Source organism: Apaloderma vittatum, unplaced genomic scaffold, assembly GCF_000703405.1.
Source record: "Apaloderma vittatum isolate BGI_N311 unplaced genomic scaffold, ASM70340v1 scaffold12360, whole genome shotgun sequence".
Taxonomy (NCBI): Eukaryota; Metazoa; Chordata; class Aves; order Trogoniformes; family Trogonidae; genus Apaloderma; species Apaloderma vittatum.
Window position 1 is genome coordinate 13,178 of NW_009692914.1, and position 18,380 is coordinate 31,557.

Here is an 18,380-nt window from a genome sequence, read left to right on the forward strand (position 1 = left end):
CAGTTATGATGTACCTGTGCCCCTTAAAGCCTGGGCTTGAAATGTGGTGGGTTTGGTGTTGATTTTTTTTTTAACAAAAAAACCCCAAGTTGATGCAAAGGTCGCATTTACAGGATGCCGACCAGCTGGAAATGAACCGATAGAGGGGTTTTGCATCTGAAAGTGCATCAGCATTTAAAAGCACCAGCGAAGGGCGGCACTTCTGGTTCCCATGCTCAGGGATGCATATTTTTCGTCCAGAAAACCAGTGTCTGGGGTGCTGTAGAAGCACTCGGATGCAACAGGGCAGCGGCAGAGTCCGCAGCCCCCTGCCCTGTGCTCCTTCACGTCCCCTGCTGCTGAGCTCCTGCTCAGTGCGAAGGTCCCGCACGGCTTCTGAAGATGGAGTGAGAAGAATTTCAGTGATGTAGTGTGTAACATCATTACCTGCTTTTTTTCGTGTATTGGAGGACTTTATCCTTTTGTGTTTTCTTTAACCACTGAAGAAAACCCATAAAACTCAATGTAAAGTGGAATATACTTTTTATTAGAGAGGTCTGTTGCGTTTTAGTTGCTAGGATGTTGAACTGTGAATTGCAAGAGACGTGCCTCAGGAAGGGTGGTGAGCAGGACGGAGAAGCAAAGTGAGAAGGTGCGTATTTGTGCTATGACAGCTTTAATGAGGAGCATATTGCTGATGCTTATCGACAGGAGTAATACCTGCATCACTTTTTAGAACTCTTAAAATGCTGATCCCACCTGGGATGTGTCTGCTAAACAGGCAGGATGCCCCATGGCTGGGCACGGGCTCCCCTGCCTGGATCCTGTGAAAAGTTAGTCACAGCACCGATAAGCTCCTGAATCCTCCTCTTGGCAGAGGTTCTGCTGCGAGAGCAGTGTCCAGCTCCAGGTAGCGAGACAGAAACGGCATTAAGCAGCGCTGGGTTTGTCTGTGTTGAAGGATTTTGAGGTTCTTGTGCTCGCTGTGCAGCCTGGGAAGTGGAGAGGGTTCAGGTGCCTGTTTTCTACAGACTCGACACGAGCTGGTTTTGGGGACTAGCAAAGCCCTTGTGTCCGTGCATCTTCTAGAAGGGAGATGACTGCTGTTGTGCTCCCTTTTCTCCAGCTCTGTAGTATTGGGGTAGAGCGATGACCATTCTGCTTATATAAGCAAAAAAGTAGGATGTAAAGAGCTTCTTGGATTTTCCCTGCCTTTGGTTTCAAATATGTTCTGGAAAAGCTTTTTCCTGAGCACATCTGAGAAGCAGGGAAGCTTGTACATACTACCAATTTTTATTTTTATTTAATCGATAAACACTTAATTTGCTGTTCTCATCACCTTCTTCCAGTCAGGAATATTTTATTTTCTCTTACTTCCACTTTTCCTGTACACAGCAACGTTTGAAATTAACAAATTTGTGTTAGTGAAGTAATGAGGGCTAGTACTAACCCCAAATATTTACCTGCACAGATATGTGAAGTTTGAGTGCAGTTTTACCAGAGATTATGTTCCTTACTAAAAATAAACAAACAAACGAACCAAAACCTAAAAAAAACCCCAAATCCTCTAAAACCATAATTTATTGTTTTGTTCTTTCAGAAGAATGGGAAGAACCATCTTGTTCTTTGAAGGTGTAGGGGCCACTAAGTAAAATCAGGACTTGCTTTTTAATGTAAATGTCTCTGGTGGCCAGATGTGATCTGCACCCAGGGGGGAGGCAAATCTCTTTTAAAAAAACCATCTGGAGCTTTAGTGATTTCTTGTGTTCTGGTTTTTCCCCAAAGATCCGAGCCAAGAAGAAACCTACTCCAGTGAAGTATGAAGTTGGGGATCTTGTTTGGGCCAAGTTCAACAGACGCCCATGGTGGCCATGCACAATTTGTCATGACCCAGTGCTGGACTGTCACTCAAAAATGAAAGGTACTGTATCTACTCAGACTGCACAGTGGAGACTTTGTGTATGGCAGGGTGCTGCAGATTTTAATTATTTAAAAAAAACCCAAAAACAAAAAACCATTTCTGGCCCTTGAAAGGTATGAAGAAATACTCTGCTGCGGAGGACCTTGATCTATAAAGTAGACCTAGATCAGGGAGATGACAGGAGGAAGATGGGGCTGAGGCTGATGGAAGTGGCACAGATAGCTGTTGGACACGTAGGCTTTTCTTCCTAGAGCATTGGAAGGGTAAGTAACTGGGCCGAGCTCAGGGCAGTGCAGAAAAAAGAGCAGCCTCTTGAAAAAGGAATGCGGAAAAAAAAAAGGAGATGGATCAGAGAAGTGAGGGCAGAGACGTGCAGTGGGTGGGGAAGTGGAGCTGGGAAGCCTGGACTGTGTGAGGTCACAGACAGTCGGCCCCGCTTGCAGAGCAGGAGGCTGGAGGGGCTGAGAAGCAGCGTGTGGTAGTGCAGCATAGTTGCTGGATGCCTGAAGGTGTGCTGGGAATGTGTGCAAGGAAGTGATTTTTTGGGGGTTTGTTTGGCACAAGGGAGCAAGGGGCTGTTTGTGGGGAAATGCCAGAAAAACCTGGAGATGGAGCCACATATGTGAAAGTTTAGGGCATAGTGTGTCAGAGAGACTAAGAGCCAGCGGAGAGAAGTCAGAGCTGTGCGTGTGCAGGGGAGAGCCAGGAAGGGAGTCTTACAGACTGAGGGCAGAGAGGTGTAGGTGAGTGATGGAGAGAACAGAGGGGAAGTGAGTGATTGGAAATGGCAGCTCATTTGAAGCCTCTCACGGTGCTTTGAGGATCTTACTCGCTATGGGGAGACTGCCAGGAATGGAAACGCTTACTTCTTTGTTCCTGATTTCCCCTTCTGATTCTTTTTGTTCTGTGGGCAACTGGAAAAAACCCTTGAACTAGTGCTGTCTGCCCTTGACAGCTCTGTGGACCAGTGAGGTTGCCACTCACCAGAGTATTTCCCTTCAGTTTTTGTGGCCCTTGCCAGCCTAAGAACCAAGTTCTGAGGAGGCTTTTTCTGAGTAGCTGTCAGCTCAGAGCCCTCTACTATTTCTCTAGAGACTTGAAACAGCTTCTCCTGCATTGTGCTCATGTCATCCCCAGGTCTGGTTGCTGTAGTCTTCTTACTTGCTATTTTTCCACTCTTGTCTTCATTCTTTGGGAGGCATTCATCCTGATTCTAGATAATAACAAATGTGCTGTTTTAAATAGTCCCTTCTGAACTCTCAAATTCCTGTTGAAGATGTTGCTGGAAGATATGCCAGACATATATTCTCCCTCTGCATCCCTCCCATTGAAGTTTTGGACAGGTTTTAATGTATGTAGCTGTCCAGTAATCCCTTCTCGGCCAGTGTATGAGGATTACTAGTAAAGGAATTCTGCAGAGAGGAAACATGCTATTAACAAATTCCAGAAAGCTCTGATCTCCAGCTGCATGAGAGACTCTCCCATCGTGTTTTATCTGTGTTCAAACCAGCAGAGCTCTGGGAAAAGCTGCATTTTCCAGTCATGGCTGTGTGCAATCTGCCCATCTCCCCTCCTCATTGCGGGGGGATCTGAACTCTGGTGCTTTTGGGCAGGTGGAGGTGCTGGGACTCCGTGCACCCTGGGAGGCACAGTCCTCCTGCCTTGGCTCTCCTGTTGCCAAGGGAACAAGCCCTTCAAAACAAGCAGATCACTTCAAACTCATCACTTCTAAACTTTTTTATTTCCCCCCCTTGGATTTGAGGCGTGGTGGGGGGGTTTTTTTAAGGTGATTTGCCTCTTCTCAGCAAGTTCTTGACTCAAGGATTTTTGGAACTGAAAGGTCGAGGCTCGGTGGCCTGAGACCCAGTACTATGAATGGGACAGATGAAGTCTGTCGTCTTTGCCCTTGGTTTGATGTTGCCCAGGTCATTATTTGTCATCTGCTCGCTGGTCTTGGTCAGAATCTGAAGGGCAGCACTGCTGAAGGCCGCACTGTGCTGGCACTCCTGGAAGAGGCAGCACAGACCAAATGGGCGGTGAAGTCTGGGCGACGCCTCTGGAGGGTGAGGGAGTTCCCAGGAGAACGTAAAACACACATTGCAGTGAAATGCAGGGAGAAGTTTATATCCCTTGTTCAAGCCTTGTTTACTCTGTTCTAATGCCTGTAATCTGTCCTTTTTCACCAGCACACCTAGTACTGGTTCAGTTCTTTATTGTGCTGTGTCTGTTGAACCTTCTTGCACAGAAAGCAGCTTTGAAAAATCTTTGATTATTCCCTTATGGTTGAGTTTCTTCTTTTGCTCTCCACCTTTGTGCCCAAAGTATGGAGATACTCATTGCAACTAACGTTTTGTCAGGTTGCTCCTAGTCCTTGTAAAATGTATGTGCTTACTTAAGGGCTGTTGTTAACATTTTATATCCTAAATAAGAGCTTGTTTGGTAACAAAACATTGAACAAGGTGGGTTATATCATGGTGGGGGAGGCTCAACCTGTATGAGTAAATCCTACCCAGAAGGATTTCATTTCTGGGTGTTGCCGGTGCAGTGTTGCCTTTTCCCGGCAGCCAAGTGGACTGGACTGTTTAATCATTAATCAGGGAGTAGCAGAAAAGAAATATCCTGTCTAATATGTTGTGTCTCTCCAGGAAAAAAATATTTGGATACTTTCATAATTTCTTTTTTTTACAGCCAAACTGTGGTCTTTGCTCTAAGGAGATGGCCCATCTTAGAGCTGTTCATCAATTGTTTGTAAAAAAAAAAATACTTAAACATTTAGAAGTAGAGAGTAGCAGCACAAAACATAGAGAGCAGAGACCAAAGGGATCTCCCTTAGTTCTGACAAACCCCCAGAACTGGCATTTGTGGGAATGTTATTAACCAAAAGGTTGTTGAAAATTAAGTGGCAAATTATTTCCACTTTCTGCTATTCTTTTTGTGCCTTTATTCTGTTGTATGCCAGAGATTAATTTTGCTAAATTTTTAAAAATAGTTTCCAATCGGAGACCCTACCGAGAGTACTATGTGGATGCCTTAGGAGAACCTTCAGAGAAAACCTGGGTTGCTGGGAAAGCTATTGTCCTCTTTGAAGGAAGACATCAGTTTGAAGAGCTGCCTGTTCTTCGGAGAAGAGGAAAGCAGAAGGAAAAAGGCTACAAACATAAGGTGAAAGATCTGTTTTCTCTAAGATGTTTTTTGATTTTTCAAATCTGCCCAGTGCAAAATATTCCTTTATGCCTGAAATTGCTCTTCAGTGGCTTTCTTCTGTGGCAGGGACTGCAGCAACAGGGCCAGGGAAGTGATTCTTTGCGTCCTTCAATGAGCAGAGTTTATCAGCTGCCAGCAGTTTCTAGGCTTTGCTTTGTGTCGGGGTGTGACCCAGTGCTTTTATTGCCCTGCACAGCTCGGAGGGGCAGAGGAGCCCGGTCTCCTCGGTCGGCGTGAGCAGCGCAGCCCTCTCCTGAGGGCTGTTCCACTGCACTGCTACTCCCTGACTCCCTGTGCTCTCTGGCAGCCTCTCTTGGCTGATCTGAAGCAGAGGTGGAGTCACACGCTTGGGTAGATCACTGACTGAGATAAAGCAGTGGGGGTTTTAGCCCTGCTTCAGTAATTCTCTGTATAGAATCTGTGAGGACTTTTAATCTGACTTGGAAAACACTTTGTCAGTGAGCCTGTGGGAACGAGTTTTGTGGCTCATCGCATCATCTCCATTTCCAAACGTAACGGCCTTTAGGAGCTGTAGCCAGTGTGATGTAATGTGACACAGGTCTGGTCTGCATCTTTAGGGAGGTGACTGGAGAAATTAACTTTTTAGAATTGCTAAAGTGAAGATGTACAGAGGCTGTTGCGTTACTGTAGAGAGGAGTTATACCAGGCAGTGGTGTCTGGCTTTTCTTTTTCTCTTTTTCAAGAGGTTTGTTAGCAGTTAAGTACTTAACCTATGTTAATGCAAACCCATCAGATTGAATGTGCTCTTGCAGATGTGAGTCCTGAGGTAATGTGTTCATTTGGTTTTGCTTTTCCAAGGGCATGTTCAATATCTTCTCCAAGGACTTCTGGTGTTCCAGCCCCCTGACAGCTAGTTTCATGCTCCCAAATAACTTTTCTGGTCCTAGATGTGCTGCATGGCTAGAATCTCATCCTATGTGTAAATGGCAGTGCTGGTGTGGCTGCAAGAGGGGGATTCAAATGTCTGTTGTTCACAGAAATGTCCAGGTTCACATCCCTGCAAACCAAGATCTGATGCAAAGCTGAGAGTCTTTGGCTGCTTTGCTACCAGGCTGTTCCGTAAAACCTTTTTAATCTACTGAGATGAGATTTTTTGTTGGTGTGAGGTTTTTTTAAAGGAAAAGTGTCAGAAATTTGAGTTGTTCCTCCTGCCTTCGAAATGGTATTGATTTTAGGAGCGGTTGTGAAGCCTTTGACTTGCTGTTGTGCAGCCAAGAACTGCACACGTGGTAAAGAAACAAGTTTCTTGCTGGTTTTAGGTGTTAGCAGAGGTTTCTGTCCAGTATGGAGCGTGCTTTTTATTTTATACTAAAGGGACAGAGTTAAAGCTCGGAGACTTCTAGGTGACAAATGTCTTGAGTTTGACAGAGTACATTTCATGTATGTGTGAATCTTGTGCTTCTGCCCAAGTGAGTTGATGGAGAGGGAAGACTGAATTGTGCTGAGTTCAAGGGATGCAGGAAGACTCAAGAATGAGTAAAGCAAACACGTCTGCTCTAGTATTTTGAGGAAAAGGCTTAGTTTGCCTTGAGATTCTTGTTGGATGTTGCTTTACATCTCTGTGCCAGGGATCCACACCATATACATTCCACTTTTCCAGCTGTTGTGTTCAGGGTGTGCTGGGATGCCGAGACGTCTGGTTCCTGGGAGATCTGGGTGCGTAGGGAACTTTTTGCTGCTTTGAGAATGCACAGGGATTTTTATTACGCTCAGCAGGTGTGCAGAGTGCTTACCCAGGAGGAATATTTTTTGTGTCCCCTAGGCACAGTCTCTGGGAATCCATGTTTTTCTCTTAAAGATGCAAAGTGCAGCCCTGTCACTCTGTTCTATGCCTTGTGCATCTCTGTCTCACTTTTATCTTGTTGCTTACCCCACCAATTTCTTTTTTTCTCTCTTTTTTTTTTTTTTTGTCTCCTCTGACTTTAAGGTTCCTCAGAGATTTATGGCTAAATGGGAAGTCAGTGTTGGACAGGCGGAAGACATACTTCTCGGGGGGCCAGAGGATCAGAAATTCAGCCAGAACTCCAGCGAGCTGGACAGTGAGAAAGAAGTGCAGTCTGAATACTATGCCAATGGCCCTGGAGCAGAAAGGGACAGACAACTGAACGGCTGTTTTAAATCCTTGACGTTGGACTCGGGACACTCGGCCAGTGAGAAAGGAAAATTGCACGTTAAGCCACATGTGAAAAAGAGCTCAGACAGCAGAAAAAGGACTAGAGTAAAAAAGAGTGGTGCGAGAGGGGAAGCATCCAGGGGAGAAATCAAAGGAAAAACTCCAGAGAGCATAGTTAGAAGCATGATTGTTGGGGACCTCCCCGATAAACACGCGTCTCACGAGCTTCGACGGATCGCCAACAGCCTAACACCATCCAACAGCACCAGGGAAAACCATTTGCTTTCCTCCTTTGGAGAAAGACGTTTTGAAAAGACAGCTTTGAAACTGGACTATGAGAATTGTAAAAGTGATGCTCTGAAGAACACGCTTCAGGGGGATTTGTTTTCCAGTACATCTCTGGAGAGAGAGAAGAGCTCCCTGGGCATTCTGTGCAGTTCCAAGTTACAGATACACTATTCTGCATCTGATACTGGTATGGAGAAAAAGCAAACTGAATCGGATTCATCCTCTTCCCTCTCAGATGGTGGGAACAGTGATGTGGATATGATGGACCAAAGTTCAGAGAGAGCTTCTAGTGCTCTTGAAGTTAGTGATTCTTCAGATAAAGTGGAGAAGGCATTTCCTACGGCACCAAGTGGAAACATTAAGCTTTCCATGTATCTTTCTCAGAAGAGCAACAGAAGGGCCAGGAAGAAGTCCTACAGAGATCGCAAACCTCTGGGAAGTTCAGTAACCAACAGACTTGATGCTGAATTTGTAGATGGGGAGCTTGAAGTAGGCTTCTCTGATGCTGAGATGTCATTGACGGCTCTTGAGTGCTCTTCAAATGTGAGAAATGACAATCTTTCTTTAGCAAACCAGCACACTACTCCCCAGAGTGTTTCCAAGGACAGCTCCTGGCCTGTTGCAGATCAAATAATCTTGAAACCGAAAAGCATTAAATTGCCCGGAATCAGGAGTATAAAATGCAAACATAAAGAAAAAGTTGCTGGGTTGGAGCCTTCTCTTGCAGAAGAGGAGGGAGGCATGAATCGCTGCTCTTCGGATACCAAAGGTTTCTCTGGCCTTCAGAGAGATTCTCTTCAGAGAAGTGGAAAAGTTGACGGTCAGAAACTGTTAAACAACATGCATGAGAAACCCAGGGACTCTGCTGAGATAGAAACGGCTGTGGTGAAACACGTCTTGTCGGAGCTGAAGGAGCTGTCTTACCGGTCTGTCAGTGACGACGCTGGTGACTCTGGCGCTCCAAAGGCCACAGTACCGCTGCTTTTCTCTTCTGCTTCTGGTCACGGTCGTTTGCCTATTGAGCCAGATTACAAATTCAGCACCTTGCTAATGATGTTGAAGGATATGCATGACAGTAAGACAAAAGAACAGCAGCTGATGACTAGTCAAAATATAGTCCCGTTTCGAAATACCAGCACAGCTGATGGTCCTGGAAGCAATTCTGCGAGTGGTCTGAAGTCCTTGTCTATTGTAGGTCCCCCATACAAAATAGAGAAAAATGGAGATTGTGTCCAGGAAACAGTAAATCCAAACTCTTCTGTAAGCAACTCCTCCTTTTCACGCAATCCTCCAACCAAGTTGGCGGGGATTGGTACTAGTAAAAGGGAGCCTGCAAGTGCTGCTGTTTCTGGGACAAATGGCACAAATTGCGTGCCCAAACGCAACTGTTCAAAATCTAAGCAGTCATCAAAGCTTGGAGATAAAACAGTTTCAAACAGAAAGGACTTAAAACCAGGAGGGCCAAGTAAGTTGCTAAGTCGGTTATCCAGAGATTCAGGAGAACATGCTTTCCGCGTTCATGGTTCGGTTCCCGGTCCTCTAGGTAATGAAGCAGAAGATACTGAGAGGAAAGAGTCTGTTGATTTAACAGAACATTCAACTGATGAAGACTCTGCTGGTTTATCTGATGACAATTTAGATCGTATTGGAAGGAGACCTGAAGCCGGTAGAAATAATGAGAGCTGCACTTCTGCTGAAAATGGGGAGAGTCCAGACTTGGATTCAGAGGCAAATAGTGAGAGCTCTCTTGGTGATGAGTCTAATGATATAAATCACGTAGCACCCAAAAAACGATGGCAGCGTTTTAACCAAAGCAGTGCTAGATCTAATAAGCACATCAGTAGATCTAGGGAACGAGGAAACTTGGAGAGTGCCTTTGGCCTGAATTTTCGTGGCTTTTCGCTGAAGGGAAATGAGTGCTTGGGACGTAGGCATTCCCCTCATTCAAAGGTGCTTGAGGGAGACCTGGCAGATCAGGACTGTGAGAGTCCTTTAGACTTAGTTGACAAGCGTTTGAATGTATGTGGTAAGCCAAACAACAGTGTGATGGACTCAGAAACAGAGCTTGGCAACTTTGCTCCCCAGTCTGAATTCTCTGCACAAGGTAAGGGAGCTGGACTTGCACCAGAGCGTGTATTTGTCTACATTTTACACTTTTTTTCATTTAAAGCATAAGTTGTGGAATTGGGGCTGTTTGACAACATGGAGATGTATATGACTGAGCTGAAGAAAGTGCGGTACCTTGCTTTTGGGTTCTCTGTAGCCATGGAGAACAAAGAAGGCAGAGCGACTCTGGGATTTTGCTTAGTTTTTTGGTGAGAAATTTTAAATATGTTACAAATTGTTATTAGTTTCTTCACAGTAAGAGGTAAAATAAGCATCTTCCTAAGTTTAGATTTTTTCTTTTTTTTAAAAAAAAACTTAACACCTTCATAATGTGTTTGTTTATAGCCACGAGCATGATGTTAGTGCTGTAAAATTGTGGGAAACTGACTCTCAAGAGCTACTCTTACTTGCTTTTTTTTTTATATTTTTGTTAGACCGAACCTATCTTTAGTTTTTTCTTTAGGATTTCATCAAGACGATGTGTTGAGGGGTTTTTTTTTTGGCATTTTAGCATGTAGTTTTATTAGCTTCTAATAAGGAGTTGGGGAATCCTACCGGTTTCCTAGTTTTTACAGCTCTGGTTGGTCTGCCTGAGGGGCTGAGGGGGAGAGCAGAAGAAAGGGAGGCCGCCAGGGAGGCTGGGCTGGAGGTGAGGCTGGAGGATGGCCAGCAGAAGTAAAGCAGCATCACTGGGAGGGAAATGACCTGGAAAGGAGGAGACTTCTGAGGACCATAAGGTCAGACAGCCCTGCCTCTCCTGCAGGGATGGGGACACTCAGTAAAAGCCAAAAAAAAAAAAAGGAAAAAAGAAAAGGTGTGTTTGGAGGGAATAGGTCCAGCAGAACCATGTTCAGCGCATACCATCCTCAGGCTTCTGCAAAGAATCTGGGGAAGCAAACCTTAATGAAAACAACAAAATGAAATTTTACTGTAGATTTCACCAAACTGAATTGCTCTAATCTGTTTGTGATATCATAAATTAATACAGCTCTTTGGAATTTTGAACCTGCGTACGTTTTGTCACCTACATGTTCCCTCTGCGCACATTCCTGTGTGTGTATTTTGCTATTAGTGGTTGCTGGAGGTTGCCTGTGCCTCTGTTTCGGTGTGGAAAAGGTGGCTCCTGGCTTAGCGGTCGTAGGACCTGCCTATGGCAAGTCGCAGCAGGCACAGAAAACAACCCCACCAGGTGAAACAAGCCCACGTGAGGTGTAAAGGTTCTGGTTTGAAATCGTGACAAGCTTAATCATTCACTGACTCCTCTAGCTGTAGTTGCATGTTTTGAAGGACTTGAGTCGCTGTGGAGCAGGCGAGAGGACATGGGCTGGGCTGGGGGGGCTCTGCTCTAGGGGCGTCGCAGCCCAACGGAGGGAGCGAGGTCCTGCTTTGCACCCAAATGCAGCTGAAGGTTTGCGGGGTGTCGTGACAGTTTTGCAACTGAAGCATCCCTGTAAGGTTGAGGTGAAGACGCAAGTCTGCAGAGAGAACTAGAGAAGAGCTACCAAGAGGAGGCAGTGTGAGGAGAGAAGGGCTGCGGGAAGGCGGCCGGCAGCTCCTGGGCCAGCTGTGGTGGTGGAGAGGAGCGCAGGGTGCAGTGACAGCAAGGGACTGGGTTTGCCTGCAGAAGGGACAGATCAGCAGCTGCAGTGTAATTCCTCATTCCCCTCTCCTAAACAGCACATCAGCCTTGAGACACACCTGGATTTTACCTGTACAGATGTGCTGTAGGGAGGCACGGGAACCTCTGTGTGTGAGGAGGTGTCAGGGCTGCTGTAACACTCGCCGCGTGCTGGTGGCAGTGAGAACCTCTAATGCTGTGAAAGCCCCCTCAGAGAAACCAGTTGTCTTTTTATATCAAGCAGCTACATAGGAAGTGGAGAGAATGATGGTGGAGGTTAGACTGACTGCAGCTTCCAGAAGAGGAGTTTCCTCTGTTTGCCAGTGCCTTGAGAAGATGTGGCTGGTCCTTGTCCGCAGCAGGCAGCGCATCAGGGGTGAGAGATCGCAGTGGGCTGCAGTCACAGCTGTGACATTTTCACTTAAGCTTGAACTATGTAAAGTCTTTATCACAGCTGAATGAATGGCGACATTTGGCGTATTTTTGCGGCAAACTTTGTGGTGTGATTTAGAGCAAGTAAGGCAGAAGTGGAGACTAGTGGAATTTCCAGACATAAAACATTATTTATAGTGATAGTTCCATCAGGTATGTGATTTTTCCAGTGCCAGTCAGACTGCATTTGGGATTCTTGTCCGGTATTTGCTTTGGAGGAAGAAAAAAAAATGCAGTTAAGCCAATCCTTCTGGCACAGTGCTGTGTGGCTTTGGGGCTCTAAATAGTTGCCTGCTGAGGATACTTATCCTATAGCTGGTTATGCTATAACTGGAAATGTGTATCCACCCAGAAACGTGTACAGAGCTTTAACAGGGGCTGAAAATAACTGTTTGAGAAAGTTGTTCCTTTCTTCTCTTTTGGCCATGTTTGACATTTTCGTGCTTGTTTAACCACAAAGCCACAATAAAGTGTAGCAATCTTGTCCAACATCCCTGTTCTGAAGTGTTGCGCTGGAATGCTTTGTTATAAAATGTTTCCGTTTTAAAAAAGAAAAAGCCACCTCCTACAGATGAGAGGCAAAGGGAATATCTCTTTGTTTGTTCCCAAGCTTCCGGTAGACCACAAATATTTTTGTGACTAGGAGAAATATTTAAACAATATTATTTAATAGTTTTGAAAAGTAAAAAAAAAAAAAAAGGGAGGGGAAAGTCAGAGGTGTTCTGAGAAGTGAGAAAAAGACACGATCTTGCATCATTGTGTTTCTGCGGCTTGCCGGGTGGAGAATGGTGTACAGCATCAGGTTTTTGTTTGGGTTTTTTTTGGAGCTTGCTGTGTACCAGGGCGTTGCGGTGGTGTAGCACAGGTGCTTCGGTTTTTGTCGAGGAAATACCTGTTACCAGGTTTCCCTTGCGCTGGTGCAGCGCTGTGCAAACACAAAGCCGTCTGAGCCCCGAAGGGCTTGCGGTGGCTGGCGCGGACCCTGCGCTCCCTGGTCTCATTGTGGAATCTATTGTCAGGAAGCAGAGGCAATAAAAGGGCTCGCAGCAGCAGATGGGGAGCACAAGGCTCTTGTAGTATACACAGAAATACGCCGGGGAGGAGGGGAAGGGAAGGAGTTAGGCTTACGTTTCACTAGTGAAACTACTGACTGAACCCTGTTACGGGAAAACAGTGTTTTCCTGTAGGCCTGCCCTAAAAGGAAAGGAGTTCGGGTTAACAGCAAAAATAGCATGAGGGGAGCCTGATGTGCCAGTGGTCTTCGGTTTCAGTAAAAGTACTACAAGAAGGTTAGGTGTAGTTTGTCTAGGGAGATGTTGGGTCGAAACTCCAGGAGCTTCTAAGTCAGATATCTTATGTTTTTTGTTTTCTTACCTGAACTGTTTGAAGTCCCTTAGGTCCTTAAAAATCCCACCTGTCATGTCAGGATTGTGGAAAACAGGAAGCTCAAAAGTTATAAGGCTGCATCACAGAGAGAGAAGTATCAGGGCTCTTCCTGCATGGAGCCTCTCAAAGAGAAGGCAGGAACAACTATTATCTACAGATCACTTAGAGAATTTTGTCTTGTGATTGTCTCAGAAACACAGTCTTGAAGCTGCTTTCCTTTTTCTTAGTACGTTCAGAGAGAAAGCGCCTCAGAAAGCCGAGTAAACGGCTTCTGGAATATGCAGAAGAATACGATCACTTATTTGCACCCAAGAAAAAGTCAAAGAAAGGCCAAGAGCAATTGCAAAAGGTGGGTGAAGGCTAATGTACTCTTCATGGTTATTACTCTGGAGCTGGAGTCTGTGCGCTTTTGATGTGTTCTTGCTGGCTGAGAGTTCTTGCTCTGTGCAGTGCTGTGCAGGACAAATGTTTTCACCACCATGTTTCGCTGTGCTAGGTGAATTCCGTGGTGAGGTCTGAGTTTGAAGGAGGTCTTCCCGCACAATGCAGTCCTGACAGAGACACCCGGCGGGAGCAGAGTCCTTTGGTTTCAACTCCATCTTCAACCAAAGAGTCCCCTCCCATCCTTGAAGCAGAGTGCTCCCTCTCAGAACTAGGATCCCATTCCACTGATCCCGCTGATCAACTTCTAGAAGGACCGTCAGATTTTCCAGAGCTCGTGCTCTCTTCCTCAGATGTTTCTGAAGTTTCTGCTTCTCCAGACGCAGAAGAGAGGTTTCTGAAATCAGGTTAGTGGGAGGCTGTGTGATTCTGCTCTCATAATTGAACGTGTCGCTAGTTCAGTGAAAATTGTTGCGTCGGCTAGAGTGAAAAAGTCAGCAGTTGGTGATGTGCTTGGTTTTGCTTTGCCTCATTCAATGACCGTTACTAGTGCTGGAAAGGGAGAGGGACCAGGTGCAGCAGGTGATCCACTGAGTTGGGTGATTGCACTTATGCTCTTAGCTTCTGTAGTGTGTGATGATCCTCCTTAGGTCCTGGCACAGAATACCCCTTTGTCTGAATGAAGGAAGTCACAACTCCTTCTCCGAGCGCTTTCTGTCCATCCTTGCAAACAGCAGCGTTCCTTTAGCTCGAAGGTAACTTGATGCTGTTAAAACCCTTTGGATCTGATCTGCATAGCTTGTGGGGTGACCTTTTGCTCTCCTAGTGTGCTCAGGTAATTGTAGCACAGAAACCCCTCTGGAAAAACGTTTTTATTAGAGATTCTAAGCATCCGTAGAAATTGTCAAAGGTTTGTGCTAGCAGCGAGCCAGGGCCTTAGCTTTCAGTAAGGCACCGTGTGCAAAGAGCAAGTGTGGCCTGATGGGCTTTTCATTTTTCCAACAGAGTCAGTATCGGGGTTTGCTTTGCAGTACATACATTCTCTGGTGGTGTGTAAAGGACATGCCTGGCGTCGGCAGAGGGATTGCCTGTCAGGGCTTGTGGGTGTCAGATGGAAATGGAACGTTAGGTTAAGATCAAAGGAGAAAAATCTGAGGATGTCAACCTGAGGCTGGAAATGCAGGAGAACAGGGTGCAGCAGTGGGAGAACGCATGCAATGTGCAGAGGTTGCGTAGCTCTTCCCCCTCCTGCCAAAACTCACCTCTTGCTGAAGCACATAGAGTCCAGGCTGTGGGCAGAGCCTGACCTTGAGAGCAGTGCCCTGTTGTCCCTCTATTAGGTGTCTGATGCATCAGCAGAGCCCGCGGAGGTGGCACAGCATGTGTCACAGAGAGGACACAGCCGAGGATGATGAAGCAAGCGGATGACAGCGTAGGATGGGTAGCAAGTTGTTTCTGCGCAGTGACTTGCACTTACAGCATCATAATTTCCTGGTAGTTTTAAGTTTATGCTGTTGCCAAAATTAGTGCGAAAAATCCAAGGTCTAGCAGCTTGTTGCTTCCTGAGTGCCAGCTAAACCTTGAGTAGGAAATAGTGCAGGTTACAGCTGGCTTGTTTGGGATGTCTTCCCAGGTAGTTGTTACCGAGAGCTTGTCCTTTAGCCTGTTTACGGTGCGCAGCACGACGGCTGGTGTGAGTGGTGTGGGAGTGGAGGGAAGGCTGGGTTTGTCAGTGGTAGGGCTGGCTTCTGCCAGATCAAAGCGATTGGGAAATTACGATCTGAGCTGCACTACCAGGATGTGTTACCTCCTGGCATCGACTTCATAATCTTTCTTCTGTGGGTGGATTTTTGTATTAGTGTATTGAGGTACGCCTGAAGGTCACGATGGACTGAGGTCCATTTTTTTGGAAGTTAATTTTTTTGGAAGATAATTGGCACCTCTCTACTAGGAGCTTATGAAACCAAAGACAGGGCAAAGCAGATTGTTTTGAACTGTTGGCTGATATTTGCTTAATGGTCTTAGTCTGATTGAAAAGAAGATGACCCCCTTTATCTGATGTGAAGAGTTTTGTTGCAGGAAACTTTGAAAGCAAGCGTCAGAGGAAGCCCACTAAAAAGCTCTTGGAATCCAATGATTTGGACACTGCCTTTATGCCAAAGAAGGATGAGTGGACTCCCCCGAAGAAGGTACTTCCCTTTTAGGTCTTTTGAAAACCAGATAGAAAACGAGCCTCGAGAGCAGACTCTGCTGAATGAGACACAGTGTGACAGGCTGTGGTTTTTTGTTGGCTGTGGCCCAGGAGCAAAGGTCCACCCTTCCCAAAGGTGCTGGTTGCTGTGTTATGATGATGAAATGTGAATACAGATGTGTTCCCCACCCCTCCCCACTGGTATCGAGGATTGGGTAATTTTTGCTGTAAAATCTCCTCTCCTCATTGATTTATATCAAAAAGAAGTCATCTGGATGCTGGCTGAGGAAGTGTGAGCAGAAATGTTATGCACAGAGGCTTTCTGTCACTGTCACGTTGCTGTGTAGCTTGGACTTGAACCTGAGGCTTTGTTCTTTTCCATCAGATTTCCTCTGACCAGTGTTCCCTTTGTTACCTTCCCAAGTGAGCTGGTGAATGGTACATAAGTGCAGAGCTTGTAGCAGGATGGAGGCTTGACCTGTATTGCATAGAGTATTCAGTTCTTGGTGCATATTTTTAAAGAAAATGCTGCTCTGCAAAATACTTGATATTCAGTGGTGTAGTTTGGAAACAAACAACTTGCCAAGAATTATTTCAGCTGGTGTACAAGACTTGTCACTGTGTCTAAGGTTGATTAATAATAGCTTTTTTCCTTTCCTTTTTCTCTATGTGGCACAGTCTTAATACAGTTATCATGGTTGCAGTAGCGCAGAGGCCAGTGTTTTTCGGTCTTAACCACTGCAAAAGTGTAAAGCCAGAATAGAATCTCTGGTCCCAGCAGCTTACAGGGTGTTGGCAGCCTGTTGGGGAGAGCTCAGGAAACAACCGATAGCGCTGGTGAGCGCAAGGCACAGCATTCTCAGCGTTCCTCCCTGCCTCTGGGCAGGACTTCACTTTTCCGTGTGGGTTTTATCTATCATGCACACACAAAACAAATGTTTCCTTGTAAAGTCTCTAATTGCTGATGAATCCATGACCTGAACTGTAAGTTCCAAGTTGCGGTCATTCGTAAAGGGCTCCATGTGGCTGACAAGCGTGCGTCTCTCATTCGCCACTGGTGACTCGACTGTTCTTATTTCTAGGGCATTGGTCCTTTGGAGAACGACAGCTCTGAGCTCTGCTCACCAGCCCACTTCTCGGACTTGGGAGAAGGTAAGTGAAGGCATGGCTGTGGGCGTGGGTTGTTGGTGACATTTGAATCGGTGCCTGTGGCTTTGTGTGTCTGTGTCTAAGGGCTTGTGTGTCCTGGGCTCTCGGAGAGCACTTGGCTGAGCTGAGGCAGTGGCAGAAGAACTGAGTAGGAAGATTGACCCAAGGCACTGTCAAGGACTTTGATTTCCCTATGGAAATGTTTCTCTGAGAAGATGTGAATGTCATCTCTTTCCTTCAAGCACCCAGCCTATGACCCTCACTGGCACAGGTCCTGTGCCAACACGCTGTCTTTTGCCTGATGACGTGCTGTGACCAGGCTCAGCGGTGGCTGCCTTGTGCCAGGGACAGCTGTGCAGTTACATTGTCCTCCCTCCCCCTCTGCCTTTGCATCACATTGGCATCCATGTGAGGGAGTTTTTGTTGCAGTGTGGTGGGAGGAGGTAGTTATCAACATTTGATTAGCAGCATAAGCTTGATGTTGGTAAAGTTTCTTCTTCTCCTGCTGGAGGGGGCTGTATCGGGAAAGTCAGTGATACTGTTCATCAAAAGAAGCTTAAACCAGTGTGAGTCAGTGGTGGTCTGATGGTTGCAGGACGGAGGGCAGACTGTCTTGAGGCTGGTACTGTGCCAGCCCTTACGCCTTCAACGACAGTAGGACCCAACCTGAAGCTCTTGGAAAGGGTGGTGCCTGTAGCAAGGGAGTTATTTCTGAATTTTCCTTGAGTGGTCTTTCTGTTGCATTGCAGCTTCTGAAAAGCTCTTGGAGAAGCAGCGGAAGCGGAAGAGACAGCGCCATGCCTCTACTGCAGTGCATCCCAAGAAGGAGAGGAATGAGGAGGGAATGGGGGAGACCCCGCACTCTGAGGTACTCTTGGGTTTTCCTACATGCTGTCATCCTTATAACCTGCCTGCTACTTCTCAGGGCACTTTGCAGAGCCCAGGCCAGAGCCTTTGCCTGGCTGGCATGTCGGTTGGGAGTTTATCCCACTGCTGTAGTTGCATAAGCCTGGGGTTGAAGCTGAAGATACCACATTGATTTAGTAGCTATTTTGTGATGACTGCTCAACTTGGGCTGCTTTTAAGCTGCTACTCTGCTGATTCTCCAGGAGAGAGGCTGTTTGACTTGAACGGAGCCTGGTTTTGTCTAGCATCTCGCTTTGCACCTCGGAAGTAAGGTGTAAAACTTCTAAGTGCTGTAAAAGGTCTTCTCTGGTGGTAGTGGTGGGAATCTTGCATTTTTATGCACCAGTATGAAGTGCAAGCACTAGACTGTGGACTTCAACCCCTTCTTTCGCTGGTAGCTGCATGCCAGGGTGAGCTGTAAGGGCAATATTGGAGGGATTGAGGGAGACTGTGATTGTTCACAGGAGCCTCTGATTGTGTTCTGCCATCCAGCAGAGAGGGAAAATTGGGGCAACTCCCTTCTACTGCGTCCCAGCATAGATGATGTACAAATATCTCTGACAAGCACATTTTGCCTTTTAGGAGTCAGCCAGGTATCACCAAGTGTAGGGGAAGCAGGACTCCCTGGGAGAGGCAGGACACCTCTGGGCCTCTCACCATCGCCTCTCACTTCCAGTGGCCCAGG

At 46.3% G+C, this 18,380-nt stretch overlaps 1 protein-coding gene across 1 annotated transcript in view; it reads left to right on the plus strand.

Annotated features, from left to right (window-relative positions):
- Nucleotides 1-1,764: 1,764 nt before the first annotated feature.
- Nucleotides 1,765-18,380, plus strand: part of LOC104277025 (histone-lysine N-methyltransferase, H3 lysine-36 and H4 lysine-20 specific-like) — a gene marked incomplete at its 5' end in the record, with an annotated part of 40,599 nt that continues 23,983 nt past the window's right edge. The window contains 8 exons of the mRNA XM_009873575.1: nt 1,765-1,900; nt 4,890-5,062; nt 7,053-8,991; nt 13,296-13,417; nt 13,565-13,856; nt 15,529-15,638; nt 16,723-16,792; nt 17,539-17,657. Coding sequence (XP_009871877.1) covers nt 1,765-1,900; nt 4,890-5,062; nt 7,053-8,991; nt 13,296-13,417; nt 13,565-13,856; nt 15,529-15,638; nt 16,723-16,792; nt 17,539-17,657 — 2,961 coding nt within the window. The remainder of the gene's footprint in view (nt 1,901-4,889; nt 5,063-7,052; nt 8,992-13,295; nt 13,418-13,564; nt 13,857-15,528; nt 15,639-16,722; nt 16,793-17,538; nt 17,658-18,380) is intronic.